Source organism: Aulonocara sp. 'chitande type north' Nkhata Bay, linkage group LG7, assembly GCF_057382095.1.
Source record: "Aulonocara sp. 'chitande type north' Nkhata Bay isolate Kocher_YH1m ecotype deep benthic linkage group LG7, A_spYH_male_GT1.1, whole genome shotgun sequence".
Taxonomy (NCBI): Eukaryota; Metazoa; Chordata; class Actinopteri; order Cichliformes; family Cichlidae; genus Aulonocara; species Aulonocara sp. 'chitande type north' Nkhata Bay.
In genome coordinates this window covers 59,327,304-59,342,403 of record NC_141350.1, presented here as the reverse complement: position 1 = coordinate 59,342,403, position 15,100 = coordinate 59,327,304, and the positions used below count along the sequence as shown (strand labels likewise).

General features: G+C 40.1%; 1 protein-coding gene across 1 annotated transcript; it reads left to right on the top strand.

Moving 5' to 3' along the window:
• The first annotated feature begins 1,966 nt into the window (after positions 1-1,966).
• Positions 1,967-14,785, top strand: det1 (DET1 partner of COP1 E3 ubiquitin ligase). Its single transcript, XM_086301693.1, has 9 exons — positions 1,967-2,158; positions 2,777-3,099; positions 3,252-3,518; positions 3,610-3,822; positions 3,905-4,128; positions 7,979-8,108; positions 9,814-10,004; positions 11,811-12,002; positions 13,948-14,785. The coding sequence occupies exons 2-9, from the start codon at positions 2,851-2,853 to the stop codon at positions 14,135-14,137; spliced, it is 1,656 nt and encodes a 551-aa protein (XP_086157819.1). The 5' UTR covers positions 1,967-2,158; positions 2,777-2,850; the 3' UTR covers positions 14,138-14,785.
• Positions 14,786-15,100: the final 315 nt, after the last annotated feature.

The following is a 15,100-nucleotide window of genomic DNA, read 5'->3' as shown; positions in this document are numbered from 1 at the left end:
GACTTCCTCTCGTAGTTCGCTATCTGATGCTAAGGATTGATGTCCGCATTAGCACGTGCAGAATTATCAAAAGAGTGAGCACCAGACAGGCGGGAGCTAACTAAGCCGAAGAAAAGGAAGATGCTCACAGAAGGAAAGCAGCGGGCAGCGGGGGAAAGCAAATCAAAAAGCTGATAAAGTGATTTTTTTTTAATCTATATGAAATGTTAGTGAGAGAGTATGTTCCAAATCATGCTAATAGGTTTTCTGAAACAACAGGCTATTGAAATAAAGTCACATTTAAATTTTTTTTAACATGATTTATACAACCACCGGTTTGTTTTGGTGTTTGTGGTTTTGGTTTTTTGGATTGTGTATTTGTTTTTTGTCAGTGGAGTTTTTTTGGAGTGCTGGCCCCACTAACATTAAAGGAAAGTGAATTTAAAAATGTGTATTAAGGACTGAAAGTTGGACTTTTTGATTAGTAATTTAATTTTCTCAGTAAAGTTTTCATTGATAAATGTAGGTATTTGTAAACTAAGCCTATTTGGAATTATTGCAAAAATGACTTAATGCCTTTCAGTCAATCTTTAAAATGAGTAAAATACAAAAAGAAATGTTATAGAGTACAAGGCACTATATTTGCTTCTAAAATACAGTAATGGTAAGATAAACAGCACCGTTTTTTATTTTGTTGCATTTCCTTTGTTTTTATCTAGCTGGCATTGGAATATTTTTATACTTCAGCTTGTGTTGTTGCTCCTTTTGTTGCTTTTGACTGCTGATCGGCCCCTGTATGTTTTCTATATTGTTAATAAAATTTGGGGAAAAATAAACTGTCATTTGATTAAAGACATTTAAGTTAAGTTGGCTACACTTTAGCTTATATAGTGTAATCACAAACGTGTCATTTGATAACAATAATCGATTAATTTATTTATTTCACAAAGGTATGTCTGTTACTGCCATTTAATAATTTTTAAAAATCAAAGTGAACTTTGTGTTTTAATAAGTAGCATTGGTATTCTGTATAGTAAAATCTTACAATGACAAATATAGTACTGTGTACTCTGTCACTTTCTTTTTTTACATTTGTTGTTACTTTACTTATTTAATGCTACAAAGCAGTAAATAAGTAATTATGTACTGCTTTGTTTATGGTGATTACTGGCTTATTAAATCATGGACAGTATCCCCAGTATAATTTGACAGGAAGACAGCAGTAAATCAGATATAAACTCTTGCAGAAAACCATCTCTGAACAAACAATGATTTGGTCCTTCTTGTATCAGATGGGCTACATCAGCAGAACACCATGCTGGGTTTCCCTCCTGTCAGGTAAGAACAGAAAACTGAGGATACAGTTTGCACTGAGTCACCAAAACTGGTCAGTAGAAGATGGGGAAAATGTTGTCTGGCCAAATCAAATGGCTTCCACAGTCACCAGATCTCAGTCCAACAGAGCACATTTGACATGTGGTGGAACACAATTTGCATCACTGATGTGCTAGTACTACCAATAAAAATGCTACAACTGTGTGACGCTATCATGTCAATATGGTCCAAAATCTCTCAGGTGTTTCCAGCACCATGTTGAATCTGTGTCATGAAGAATGTCATGAAGAATTAGGGCAGTTCTGAGGGGGCCCAACCCTGTATTAGCGATTTGTACCTAATAAATGTCAATGAGTGTACACTACATTACATTTATTAGAGGGTTATGACATTCTCTTTTCTAGAGTCTTGCAAAAAAGTTGTTAAAAACCAAATAATTTTCAAGCTTTTCATGTATGCTAATACATCTGTATTAGGGCAAAGATCTGAGCAAGTTTTCTACACTGTACAAAAGTATCACTACAGCCATGTCAAAGATTAGCTTTGCACAATACTCTTTGTAGTCCCTCGTTGTCACAGACTGCAATATCCTCCTTCACCTTGGAAGGACGTGGGGGCGCTGTTTTAAATGGCAGCCCTTTGGCGTCTGCGGTCTTCTTCTACGTTTCCTGATAAGCTGTCTAACAACAAGCACAGCGGCTCATGAATCCAGAGACTCCTCGGGCTTTCTGGGATTTGGAGAAACGTGGCAGGTTACAATGACTCAGTGGGCTGAATGAAATTATTTTAGCGTATGCGAATAAGAGGAGACTCACGTTGGTGGCTAGTTGTGAACGCTTCGGAGGTAAGTTAAACTCGATCTCGTCAGCCAAACTTAACGCTGTTGCTAACACAAGCTGCTGGACTTGGAGAAGACAGAAAGCTTCTTTTTAGACATGCAACAGTTTATTTTTATTGATCATTTTATCAAACGTCCAGGTACGCAATTTACGTTAAAGGCTCAAAGAAGGCGCAAAAAAGAGAAGAAACCATGTCTTACAGATGGTTTACTTAACTTAGCCCATTCTTTATATGTCGTATGTTTGTCTTAAAATGTTAGGACCCATTTGTTAAGTTTGCTTTTTGTTAACCATCTGTGTTGTCCTAAATGTGACAGCTACTGATGGTATGGGCCATACGTGGATGTTAAAGTGAAATAATCACTCTTGTTTTAGTTTGGGCATATATCTCCAAAATCTCACACAGTCTGTTTCACAGGCCTGAACATGAAGACAGGAAGAAAATTTAAAGGTTTTACAAGTTCTTGGATTGCGTAGTTTGCTATAGTCTATCTTTCTGTCATAATAGCAGGTGCACATGTAAAAGTAAAACTCGCCATCTCTAAAACTTTGACACTTTGACAGATATCAAAACCATTTAACACTTTCATCTCTCACTTTCCCTTAAAACACACATGTAACAGGTGATGTAGCTGCTTACCTGTAACTGCTAACAACCCAACTACCTACTGTGAGGGGGTTTAAGAGTCAGACAACTATGGATGAGGACTTCCCAACCTTGAAACCAAGACGCATCCAAAATCAGAATGTGGTCCATCGTCTTGAGAAGCGTAGGATCTGCTCCGGTCGACCTGGAGCTCACTGGTACCGAGTGCGCTGTTTCCACCAGAACCTGTTCCCCAACTTCACTGTGGTTAATGTGGAGAAGCCACCCTGCTTCCTCAGAAAATTTTCACCAGATGGACGTTGTTTTATCGCCTTCTCCTCTGACCAAACCTCCCTAGAGGTAAGAGGAGACAAACCCTCTATTATTTCACATTCCCTAAACCAAATATCTTGTGTGATTCTTATCTTCCATCTGGTCCAGAGTGTAACTCACACAGTCTGTTGAAATACGAAATTCACCAGAAAATATTGTTGTTGTTGTTCATCATACAGATATACGAATACCAAGGCTGCCAGGCAGCTCAGGATCTGCTTAGAGGCCAAGAAGGAGAGACTCTTCTCACCACCAACGATCAGCGCTCCCTCAACATACGAGGACGCCTGTTTGAGCGCTTTTTCTCTTTGCTCCACGTTACAAATGTGGCCTCGAATGGAGAGCACCTGAACCGGGAGTGCAGCCTCTTCACAGACGACTGCCGCTATGTCATTGTCGGATCGGCTGTTTATGTTCCCGAGGAGCCGCCCCCATTCTTCTTTGAGGTATCAGCTTAGTAAAAAATTTAAAAAAGGAAGATGCAGAAATGATTTATTTTTCTCCTGCTGCTCCTTTCATCTACATTTCTCCCACCAGGTGTACCGCAACAATGAATCCGTGACTCCCAACCCCCGGTCTCCTTTAGAAGACTACTCTCTCCACATCATCGATCTCCACACTGGTAGGCTATGTGACACCAGGTCCTTTAAGTGTGACAAAATCATCCTGTCACACAACCAGGGCCTCTACCTCTACAGGAACATCCTGGCTGTGCTGTCGGTCCAGCAGCAGACCATCCATGTCTTCCAGGTGAGTGCTTAAATAGCATGTTGCAGTGATGGGACAGTCTGTGATATAAAGCGTTAATAATTTGCTTTTGTGGCTGTGTCAGGTGACTCCAGACGGAACTTTTCTGGATGTGAGGACTATCGGTCGGTTCTGTTATGAGGACGACCTCTTGACTCTTTCAGCTGTTTATACGGAAACTCAAGCTGAGAATCAGCCAGGCTTCGCCCGTCTGTACACCGACAAAACCATCAACTCCCTCAAGCACAGACTGTTGGTCTACCTCTGGAGGAGGGCAGAGCAGGACGGCAGCGCCACAGCCAAGAGGAGGTAGTGATCATGTTGGATCAGTCGACTTGAATGAACTGCATATAGTGACAGAAAGCCCTTTACAGTTATTTATCTCTAGTACTCACTTACTTATAACTTAAAACTAAATCCTCAGCCACATAAAACATTAGGGTGGAGAGCTTCCTGTTCCTGTGCAGCATTTCCTGCAGAGATAATAATCTTCTTCTCCAATATGTTGTCAAACTGTTGACAGACTCAAACTTTATTGCCTGTTCTGCAGTTTTGATAAGCTGAGTGTGGTGGCATCAGATCTCCACCTGGTTGTGGTTAAAATGGTTGTCTAACTTGTAGCAGATGTCGAGAGGGGGTGAATAACTGTGAGCTGCTTTTCTAGACAGTAGAGGTGGAATCTCCGCTAAGTGTAATTTGCTATTTGCTTATTTATTATTAAGTTTGTATGTGGGGAAAATGCTGCTGTGCACTGCTAGGAGAGCAAGATTAGGCACTTTTGAGTGAAAGGGATGTCAAGCTCAAGTTCAAGGGCAATCTGATATTGTATATACTTCAATATTTAGACCCAATTAATTTATATCCAAACAGCCAAATATTAAGGACCGCTCCATAATTTAAGATCTGATAAAAAATAACCTTTGTTGTGGAGAATAATGGCATACAAATGTGGACAGGGAAAAATGTATATCTATGTGGATATGCTGCCGTGGATTTGCGGCAGATGGCCGCCCCTCCCTGAGCCTGGTTCTGCTGGAGGTTTCTTCCTGTTTCCTTCCCACTGTTGCCAAAGTGCTTGCTCATAGGGTCATATGATTGTTTTTGGTTTATGGTTTTTCTCTGTATGTGTTATTGTGGGGTCTACCTTACAATATAAAACGCCTTGAGGTGACTGTTGTTGTGATTTGGCGCTGTATAAATACAATTGAATTGAATATGCTGACAGAGCCTTGAGGCCTTTAAACACGGACACTAAAAAATCATGCAAATGTTTTGTGTGTCACAAAGATCTTTCAGACTCACCTGTTCCTAATGCAGCTGTTCACACTAACTGCATAATTTAAAAGAACAAATTTGTGGCTTTTTTTTTTTTTTTTATCCTTTCAATATGCGAATAAACCAATCGGACCAATCAGACCACTGCATTTGGCAACAAGCGCAGTTATAACTCAAAATGCGGACTGCCACTGAATATACATTGATATGGAAATGGTAAAATAACGCTGTTATAATCCTATGTTACCTTAGACACACAGCTAGATTCTGCTCCAGGACAGTTGGCTGTCTGAAATTATTTCTCTGCCTCCTTAGATTTGGTCCTAACTCTGCCAACAAAAGCTCAAACTGCACCACTGACATCCTGACATATGTACGCACTTTTCATGATGGGTGTGTTTGCTTGTATGTTGTTTATGGGTTCTGCATCTACTTCTGGGAAAGCACACCAAAGGTGGATGTAGAAGGAGCTGCGAGTATAGGACTCGCCGTGTTTATGTTCTTCTTCTTCAAACGATAAATTGTTTGTGCCATCTCTCAGTGTTGGATTTTGCTGAATATGGAGAAAGAGCCCGATTGTCATTCACTCCAGCCATTCTTCACTCACTTATGTCCTCAATGCATGCGAGGCACTCCGCCCTTCTATAAATGGGCAGCAAAAGATGGCAGAGGAGAGAGAGGCAAAAAAATCAGATGCTCAGCCGGATGTTGAGGAGGCTCCACATTATTGGATGTAATTATCAACTCAAATTCCATTATCAGAAAAATAATTCAATTTTCTTGATTATTGGTTGCCATATTTTGTATCTCTATGCCTGTATGGACGAATAAGAAAGCCTTTGTTGTCTGCAGACGGAGTTGTACTAAATGTCATCACAGGTTGTGATAGATGTTTATGATTGTTTCCAGGCTCTCTAATGAGAACATTTCTTTAATCTTAGATTAACTTAGAGTAAAGATTTTGGGGGTATTTTAATTTTGGTTCAACGTTAAAATCAAATGGTATGTATGGCTTTGGAGAATTGTGATGCGCATTTTTAAACTTTATCTATCAAGTGGTTGATTTGAGTCGTAGTCAGTACTGAAAAACTAATCATCAGCTGTAGCTCAAATCTGAAGCCTGAAACAGCACCGTCTTATCTCTTGGCTGTCACAGAGTGACACAATTATCTCCAGTTCCTTGGCATGTATTTTCATCTGTTTGTCAATTCCATTTTGAATTTTATACAAAGTCATGGATGTTGATTCTGATCTGAAAAGTAAAGCCATTGTACACTCGATGTATACTATAATTCCCAGAAACTAGGGCTGGGCCATATTATACCGGTATAATGTTGGGCAACGATAAGAAAATGAAATATTGCGATGGAATATGGGTCAAACGCGCAGGGCCTTTGTTTTCATATGCACATGGCAGAAAAAGCATGGCGGCGACGGAGAATGAGGAGGGCAAAAGCGGATCGTTGAATGAAACTGATGAACCAGAATTGATTTGTAAAATTGCTGCAACTTCAGTGTGGAACTGGTTTAGCTTTCGTCCGTCAGATACACAACAAAGCACAATTTTTGGTAGAGCATGCTAGCGGGCCGTCGTCATTACCGTGTTTTTTGGAAAATACGGCACACTTAAAATCAATCCTTTGATTTTTCTGAAAATCGACAGTGCCCCTTATAATCCCGTGTGCCTTATGTATGAATTCTGGTTGTGTTTACTGACCTCGAAACGATTTTATGTGGTACACGGCGCTCGAAAATCTGTCAAATGTTTTAGTACGACTTTGCTGAGCTACGAACCCGCACCGCTTGATGGATTGTCGGAGCATTACGGCTATCGTAGGCAGGAGCCTCGCGGAGTGATACGTACTGTGCTTCAACATAATATTATCGTATTGTGTGTGTATAACTTCTTTTTAACCTCAGTGGATATTATACATGGTTATGCTGAGGATATGTCGGCCAGTTTCCACTGGAAATGCCTTTTGGTTAAACTGTCAGCAAGGAATTTGCGTTTGCACTGTTAAATTTTTATATTACTTTAATGCACAAAAAACAGCTGCTTGTTTAAATAAAGTTGTGGAGTTGTAAAATATTTTGTCCAGTGACAATTATGTCGTCAGTTCTATCGTTATCGCAAATTTTCAAATGTATATCACGATAAATATTTTTTGGTCATATCGCCCTGCTCTACCAGAACACCTCCCTCATTGCTCCTGTGATTTGTTTATATCCCTCTTCACAATGAGTCACATCAAGGCGCTTTATATTGTATAGCAAAGATCTTACAATATCAGAGAGAAAACCTCAACAATCAGACATTTGTCTTTTGAACAGGCACTTGGGGACAGTGTGAAGGAAGAACTCCCTTTTAACAGGAAAAACACTCAGACAGAATCAGGCTATCACTGAATTCATGCATGTTTTTCTGATTGCCAGACAGATTTAAAAAGAAGTAGGGGCGGCCTTATACATACATGGCACACATGCCATATATCTGTTTAATTCGTATTCGTGTGACCTTTACTGCATGCCAGTCCACTTCTTTTTCTACCCAAAATTTCCTCTCTGGCTCTTCACATTTACTGTCTAATAAAGTGTAAGATGGTGACTGTGTTAAATTTAAAAAAAGAAAGAAAGAGCAGACAAATATTCATATTTAAAAGTTAAATTAAATTTGCTTGGCAAAATTCTGACTTGTGTAATTGGCAAGGTTTTTCAGCTCAGCTTATTTAGTGTTATCTTATTTTCTGTGTAATGCTGTGTGAGTAAATTAACTGCTGAAGCACTGAAACTCTTCATGATTTTGTCCACTGTGCATCTATGATTAATTAAAGGCCATCCAGCATGTAAGTTTCCTTGTTTGTTTGTTTTGGGGTTTTTCTCACAGGTTTTTCCAGTTTTTTGATCAGCTGAAACGTTTAAGGATGTGGAAGATGCAGCTGTTGGATGAGCATCACCTCTTCATCAAATACACCAGCGAAGACGTGGTCACGCTCAGAGTTACCGACCCCTCGCAGGTAGAGAGAGCACACAGAAAATATGATCTGAGTTTGAATTCCTCCCTCTCCTCTCTTTGTTGCTTTCCCCAGCCTCTCTCTCTCTGTCCTTTGTTGTTTGTGCTGTGTAACAGGAATTCCTCTTTCAGGTCTCCAAGGATACGCTTGTCCTACAGATTCTGTTCAGTTCTGAATTCACTGTGGCAACAAATAGACCTAATTAATGCTCAGTTTATTTTCAAGAAATGTCACATTTGACTTCTGAGCTAATCAGCCATTTTTATTTACCCTTGAAGTAGGGCTGCTCAATTAATCGAATTTTAATCACGATTACGATCTGGGCTTTCAACGATCATTAAAAATGACTGAGCCGATTATTAGCCCCTCCCTCATTTATCCGCGACACCTTAAAGGCCGGTCCGTGAAAATATTGTCGGGCATAAACCGGTCCGTGGCGCAAAAAAGGTTGGAGACCGCTGATTAAGAGGACCCGAGGGAAGCTCGGAAAGCTAAGCAGAAGTTATTTGGAGAGTGACTGCCGTTGGTTGAAAAGAGAGTTTAAAAAAAAAAAAAAAAAAAACTTCAGTGGTGTTGCACACTATTTTATATTATTTTTTTAAAGTCATTGTTAACCCTTTAAAGCCGGTCAGAGCAGCACGCTCCGTTTTGCGTAACTATTTTTAAATCCCTGTAGAACCTGAACCGTGTAAGCTAGCGCAATAATTTGTTTTGCATATGAAACCGGAGGAGTTGTACTTACATCTTATGCCATCAGCTTGTCCTCGGTCATGGTTTCCTTCCACATATAGCTTTGCAAAAATTGCATAAAAAGCGCTTGCAGGAACAAAAACATAATATTCCAGAAACACGCTTTGCCGATCCGATCAGCTGTTCGTAACACTTCCCACAGTGAAATGAGGCACATGCTGTTTTCTTTGCAAATTTGCATCATAGGATTGTTTTTTGTTTTTCCTGCAGTATATAAAAATTGGTGTATCTCCAAAATAAAACTATGAAGACACTCAAAATAAATTTCCTGTGGTGGGAAACTATTTTTTGCAACTTTATTGTATTTAAAGTTTTGAGGGATAAACCTCTTAAATTTCTCCAAGTAGAAATATATGTAAACAAAACAAAAGCGATTTTCAATTTTTTTTTGTAGTTTATTGCACTTTTTTGCAATTTATGTAATTACTATGGACTTAATGCATACATATTATTAAAATATGGGCTATAACAGTTGTATTGATGTATAGCAACTTGAAATGCTCCCACAAATGGCACTACAGCATGTAAAAAAATAATAATAATATAAGCTCTGGTGGACTTGGTTCCATAGTAGGTCTTAAAGGGTTAAATAAATATCGTCAAATAATCGTGATCTCAATTTCAGTGAAAATAATCGTGATTATCATTTTTGCCATAATCGAGCAGCCCTACCTTGAAGACTTTATAAACATTGCCATATTCAACTTGCAGTGACCCTATAATGTAAACATGCTGAAGCCTTCAAAGCTTTAATGATGCTAGAATGAATGTCTCGTGTCTGACTATGTTTTTTTTTTTTTTTTTTTTTTTTGTTCTCTCCATTAAAGGCCTTGATCATGGTTTTGAAAAACATAGCTACATCAAAGTATTAATTACCGATTAAATTAATTAAAGTAAATAATTACAGAATTTGTTGTGTTTCTCTAAATTTCCACTCCCCTGTTTGGATCTCTCACAGCCATCCTTCTTTGTTGTGTACAACATGGTGTCCACGGAGGTGCTGGCTGTCTTCGAGAACACCTCCGACCAGCTGCTGGAGCTGTTTGAGAATTTCTGCGACCTGTTCAGAAATGCTACCCTGCACAGCCAAGCTGTCCAGTTCCCCTGCTCTGCTTCATCAAATAACTACGCACGGCAGGTCCAGAGAAGGTACCGACTAAAAAATAAAGTGAAATGATGAAAAAGTAGCCACATGGTGATGATTAACAAAGTCGGTGCATAATGCCAAAAACTACATTTTATCTCATTTGAAGATTTCTGCCAAAGTGAGTCTTGCAGATTAGGCTTCAGTTAAGATTAAGATTCTTACCATAGACTGTATATATAAAACAGCATAAGCCACCATACCATCACAATCTAGTTTTGGACTCTTGGAGCTGTTTTTTAGCATTTTGATCACTGCCATATTGGTTTCTTCTATAACCAGAAGTAACCATATTTTGGACAAGATGATGATAGATCATCTAGCATTAGATAGCTAAGTTGCCATCTATTTCTAACGTGCCTGGTTAGCGAATACAGATTGTATTGGTCTAACAGAGAGACACAGTAACAGACAACAGTAACAACTGCACCACACAGTAAGCTGTATTATTTGGTGGATAATATACCAGAAGATGACATCAGAGATTGCAGAATAAATCTCGACGAGGCCAGGCCAATGATCGCAATGCATGGAAACGGGTTGTGAAGGAAATTCGACAACCATTGGCACCCACAGCAGCGCATGAGTCGATCCAGACCTAATGCCAGCAAGGGATCAAAGAAGAGAAGAAAGATACCAGAAAGCACCAACAGTACAAATACAACCAGTTCAGTGACTCACGTTAATGAAGATGAGGCCAAGCTACGAGCTATTAGCTACAGCTCTCTGTCAGTGTATAAGACATTTACCCACCATACAGTTGTTATGAAGGAAGAAACTGTTCATACAGGCCAAAACCACTTTTTGTTCCAGGCTGTAATGTTGGCATTAAAAAGCTGTGAATCAGGTCTCTGGACGTGTCATGACATTTTTATTTGTATTTTTATTTAATTAGCCACTATCTGTGTTATGTACCCATAATGCTATCTGTGGACACTGCTGCTAACCAAGCTTACTAGCATTAGCTGACAACTAGTCCAAATATATTCATGTTTGTCTTCAAAACCCAAGCTATAAACAGATGTTCCTAATGCCACACAGCATCAAATGTCAGGGAGGATTTTAAGACAGTGGTCAGGAAGTGAAGCAGATCAGCAACGATCGCCTAAAGGAGGGAGGAAAGGAGTTTTAGGACTTAATCTGGATATAGAAGAAAGACATTAAGACGGTTAGTGTGGCTGGAGGAACTGTGATTGAATTTGGTGGTTTGACTGGCCAGCATAGGTGACAAAATCCTCCTGTGGAGGGTAAAGCAGAATGGGGTGGCAAGGAAGGGCGCTGGAGAAGGAGGAGACGATAAAGGATAGTTTGAGTGAGGAAAAGAGCTCAGAATTGGATTTTAGAGTGGTGAAAATTGATGTCAGACAGGAGGAGGGGAGAAATTGAAAGCTGGTGAGCACATTCCGCAAACCCGATTTGTACCACTTACAACTAGCTGGCAGTGAAGCCCAGTTCAGAGGGCTTCAGTCTAGCACAAGCCAGGTAGAGTGAAACAGACAGGCCGGTAAGACTGGAGATAATGTAGTATGAAACAAAGTGAGAGCACGTCTGAAAAATATGGATCCCGAGCTTAGAAGAGTGAAGGGAGAGAGGAGGAGTGAGACCACTGAGTCACTGCTGAGTGCTGGAAATATATAGTGAGAGTTTGGAGACTACAATTTATAAGAAGTTCTCAGAAAAGTGTTTTTTATTTTAAATGCCATTTATGGAAATCTATTCAATAAATGGGGAATTTGCACATAAACTCAGCTGCAGTGGAAACGAGACAATTCAGGATCAGCTAATGTTGAGCTGTCTGTCTGCCGCTTCAGATTTAAGGACACTATTGTGAATGCCAAATATGGCGGCCATACCGAAGCGGTGCGTCGGCTGCTGGGTCAGCTGCCCATCAGCGCACAGTCCTACAGCAGCAGCCCTTACCTCGACCTCTCCCTCTTCAGCTATGATGACAAGTGGGTGTCAGTTATGGAGAGGCCTAAGACCTGCGGAGACCACCCCATCAGGTATGGACTTCATCAGGATGACCAGTCCTCTTGTAATCTTAATGCGTGACGCGATTCATGCTAATTAATGTCCAGAAATTAGGCTTTCTCCTTCTTGACTGCGATTTCCACTACTATCTTGTTTTAATTTATCCTGATTGTTTTTCATTTACATATTTAAAGAAATCCAGTGCCAAAGGACATTTTTGTGTTTATAAACGTAATAAATAATTGTGATAAACAATTGAGATTAACATTTTTTTGACCAAATAATTGTGATGGTGGTTTTTGTGCCGTAATCCAGCAGCCTTACTGACTATGAAACTTGGGTAGTGATGTGGAGGACACACTGTCGCTTAACTAAATGGTTAATCAGCTGTAAATTAAACATCAACGATTTCGATAAAATGTTCTGGAAAAATGCAAAACAACCAAAATATGAAAGAAAATTTAACAAAACTTCTCACATGGTAACTTTCTTTTTTTGTTAGTTTAGAAAAAAATAATCATTTGAGGCCATTTTTGTTGTTCCCACTGGCATTATCTTTATATATCCCAGTAATAAAATGAAAACATAGGCGTGGAAATAAAACATTACTCAAGATAAAAAGGGAATGGCTCAGGGATCTCAATCTGTCTGGTTAGAAACCATAAACCATTGTCAGCCCATTTCACCTGTGTGAGTAAATGAAGTGACAACAGGTGCACTGCAGAATGTGCAACAGGCAACGCACAAAAAGGCAATGGCTTTGCAGGTGCTGGCCATAGACTACTGCGGTGTCCTTATATGTCCTGACTGATTTTTCTCCAGTTCTGCTTTTCGCTGGTTCGCAGGTTGCACAGGTAGTTCAGATCCTCCAGCATGGCGTGGTTTGCTCTGTTTCCTATCATAGTCTCAACAGTGTGGAAGAAATGCAAGGATACAGAGACAAGAGGGAGCTGTTGGGGCTATAGAAGGCCATCAACACAGCAGCAGAAACCAGTATTTGCTCTTTTCTGCGAGGAGCAGCACTACCAGACCCCTACATAATAACCTAAAACGGACGGCTCACGTGCCATGTGTCTGACCAAACTGTCAGAAACAAACTCCATGAGGCCACAGTGAGAGCCTGGTGTCCTTCAGTGGGACCTGTGCTAACAGACCAGCACCGTTCAGCTCACCTGGCATTCGTTAGAGAGCACCAGAGCTGGCAGCAGTAGCAAACTTACACCTGTGCTTTTCCTGTCATTACACATCAAAATGTCTGTTGTGGAGAACTTAGAGCTAAAATCACATCCGCATCATTTCTCTAGATTTACCATTCACTGACCTATCAGCAAAATGTAACAGACTGTTATTAGTTACAGCGTATGAAATCATTTTCAGTTATGCACTCTATACTGAAATCATTAAAAACAGCTGACTGGCACGCTCTGGCCAATAATTATAAGAGTTGTAGAGGTGCCTTCATAACCAGCTTCGTTCAGTTGTAGCTTCTGTCTTAGAGGCGCTGGATGCGGTGATGTGCGTGCCGTTATAAAAACCGCTGTTAGATCAGACACTTTGATTCAAAAAATATGAGAATTAGCAAATTTTAAATTCTTTAATGTTGAGCTGTGATATGCTGTCACACCAGTCAATTCTTAGTAAGACTGGAGCCAAGTGCAGAAGAAACATTCACTGAAATTTAAAGTCATTTGAAATAAGCAATGGACACTGTTGTTTTCACAGCTAGGCTATGATTGCCTGACCCATTATTAGGGCCATTTGTCACCTTTTTTTTTTTTTTTTTTTTTTTTTTTTAAGCTTATCAACTGATTAGCAAAATTATTGACAGGTTAATCAGTCATAGTCTTAGCCGCTTGCTCCCCAAAAAAGATGAAAGAACAATACTTTGGATTTTCATCATAGAGCGTTCTAGAAAAGAAGAGACTGGACTAAATGAGTTTAACGCAGCTTCTGTGTCTCTCATCTCTGACCCACCAGATTTTATGCACGTGACTCCGGCCTGCTGAAGTTTAAGATCCAGGCGGGCCTGCTGGGACGGCCGGTTAATCACGCTGTGCGTCGCCTGGTCGCTTTCACCTTCCACCCTTTTGAACCCTTTGCCATTTCTGTCCAGCGCACCAACGCAGAGTACGTGGTCAACTTCCACATGAGACACGTGTGTGCGTGAGGAGCTGGCGTAAAAATGGACTCACACTTGGAGATAAACTGCGGGCCTGTTGGGCTTCTGTTAGCAGCTACTGGTGACAATACAACAAACATGTCCTCCATCGGGAGGCACAAAACACTTTGTTCTCTTAGTCGCCGTCTCCTCCTCCAGAGAAATCAGCAGCCTTCTCTCTGCATTCTTCTCCTGATGGAAACCACTGTTCCTCTCCTCTTTCCCCTGCCATCACGCAGCACTCACTGCACCTCAGCCCCTCTTCTCTCTCGGTGAGAAGGCTGCAATTCTGCCATTTCCCTTTTGCCTTCTCTTTGCCCCTTCCTCCACCAAACAAAGAGCGACCTGTAGGGAGGAGAGGGTGGAATAAGTGTAAATGGAGATGTGTAGAGAGTGATTGATGTGCAGCTGAGGTGGGAGCTGTAGGTAGCCGGACCTCTTAGAAGGAACCAAAGGTGTTTTCTTTTTCCTGCTGTGCACATTCAGGTCCGAATTTCTTATCCAGTCGGTGAGCAGCAGTCAAGAAAACTTTTTTTTTTTTCCTCACATGGATGTGGAAAGAGGTCATGTTATTTTAGATTAGTTTTACAGTTTGTTTTTTAATTTACATGCTACTGTTTGTATATATTTTATGGCAATAAAATGATCTACATTTTGGGTAGTGTGTGTGTGTGTGTGTGTGTGTGTGTGTGTTTTTGTGTGTGTGTGTGTGTGTGTGTGTGTGTGTAGATTTAAGCAGCGTTATTGTCCCCTATAAATAATTGCCCTGTTTATTCTTTGCTTCAGATTCTTCTATATGAATTCATTTATTCACACACTTTAGAGTGCAGAAACAAGTAATCTGCATCGTTTCTCCAAATGAAATTTTCTATATTTTTTCCTTTTTCATCTCTAAACCTGAACAATTATTTTTTTTTTTAACTAGCTGTGCCTTTAGAGGCTTTATAAAGCACCAGAAGTGATGCTGGCACT

What these genes read in the sequence shown, in the direction of transcription:
- det1 (XM_086301693.1), top strand. Translation starts at nt 2,851, where the DNA reads ATGGATGAGGACTTCCCAACCTTGAAACCAAGACGCATCCAAAATCAG. An exon ending in CTGACCAAACCTCCCTAGAG is followed by an intron (nt 3,100 to 3,251) that starts GTAAGAGGAGAC and finishes TTCATCATACAG; the next exon opens with ATATACGAATACCAAGGCTG. An exon ending in AGACCATCCATGTCTTCCAG is followed by an intron (nt 3,823 to 3,904) that starts GTGAGTGCTTAA and finishes TGGCTGTGTCAG; the next exon opens with GTGACTCCAGACGGAACTTT.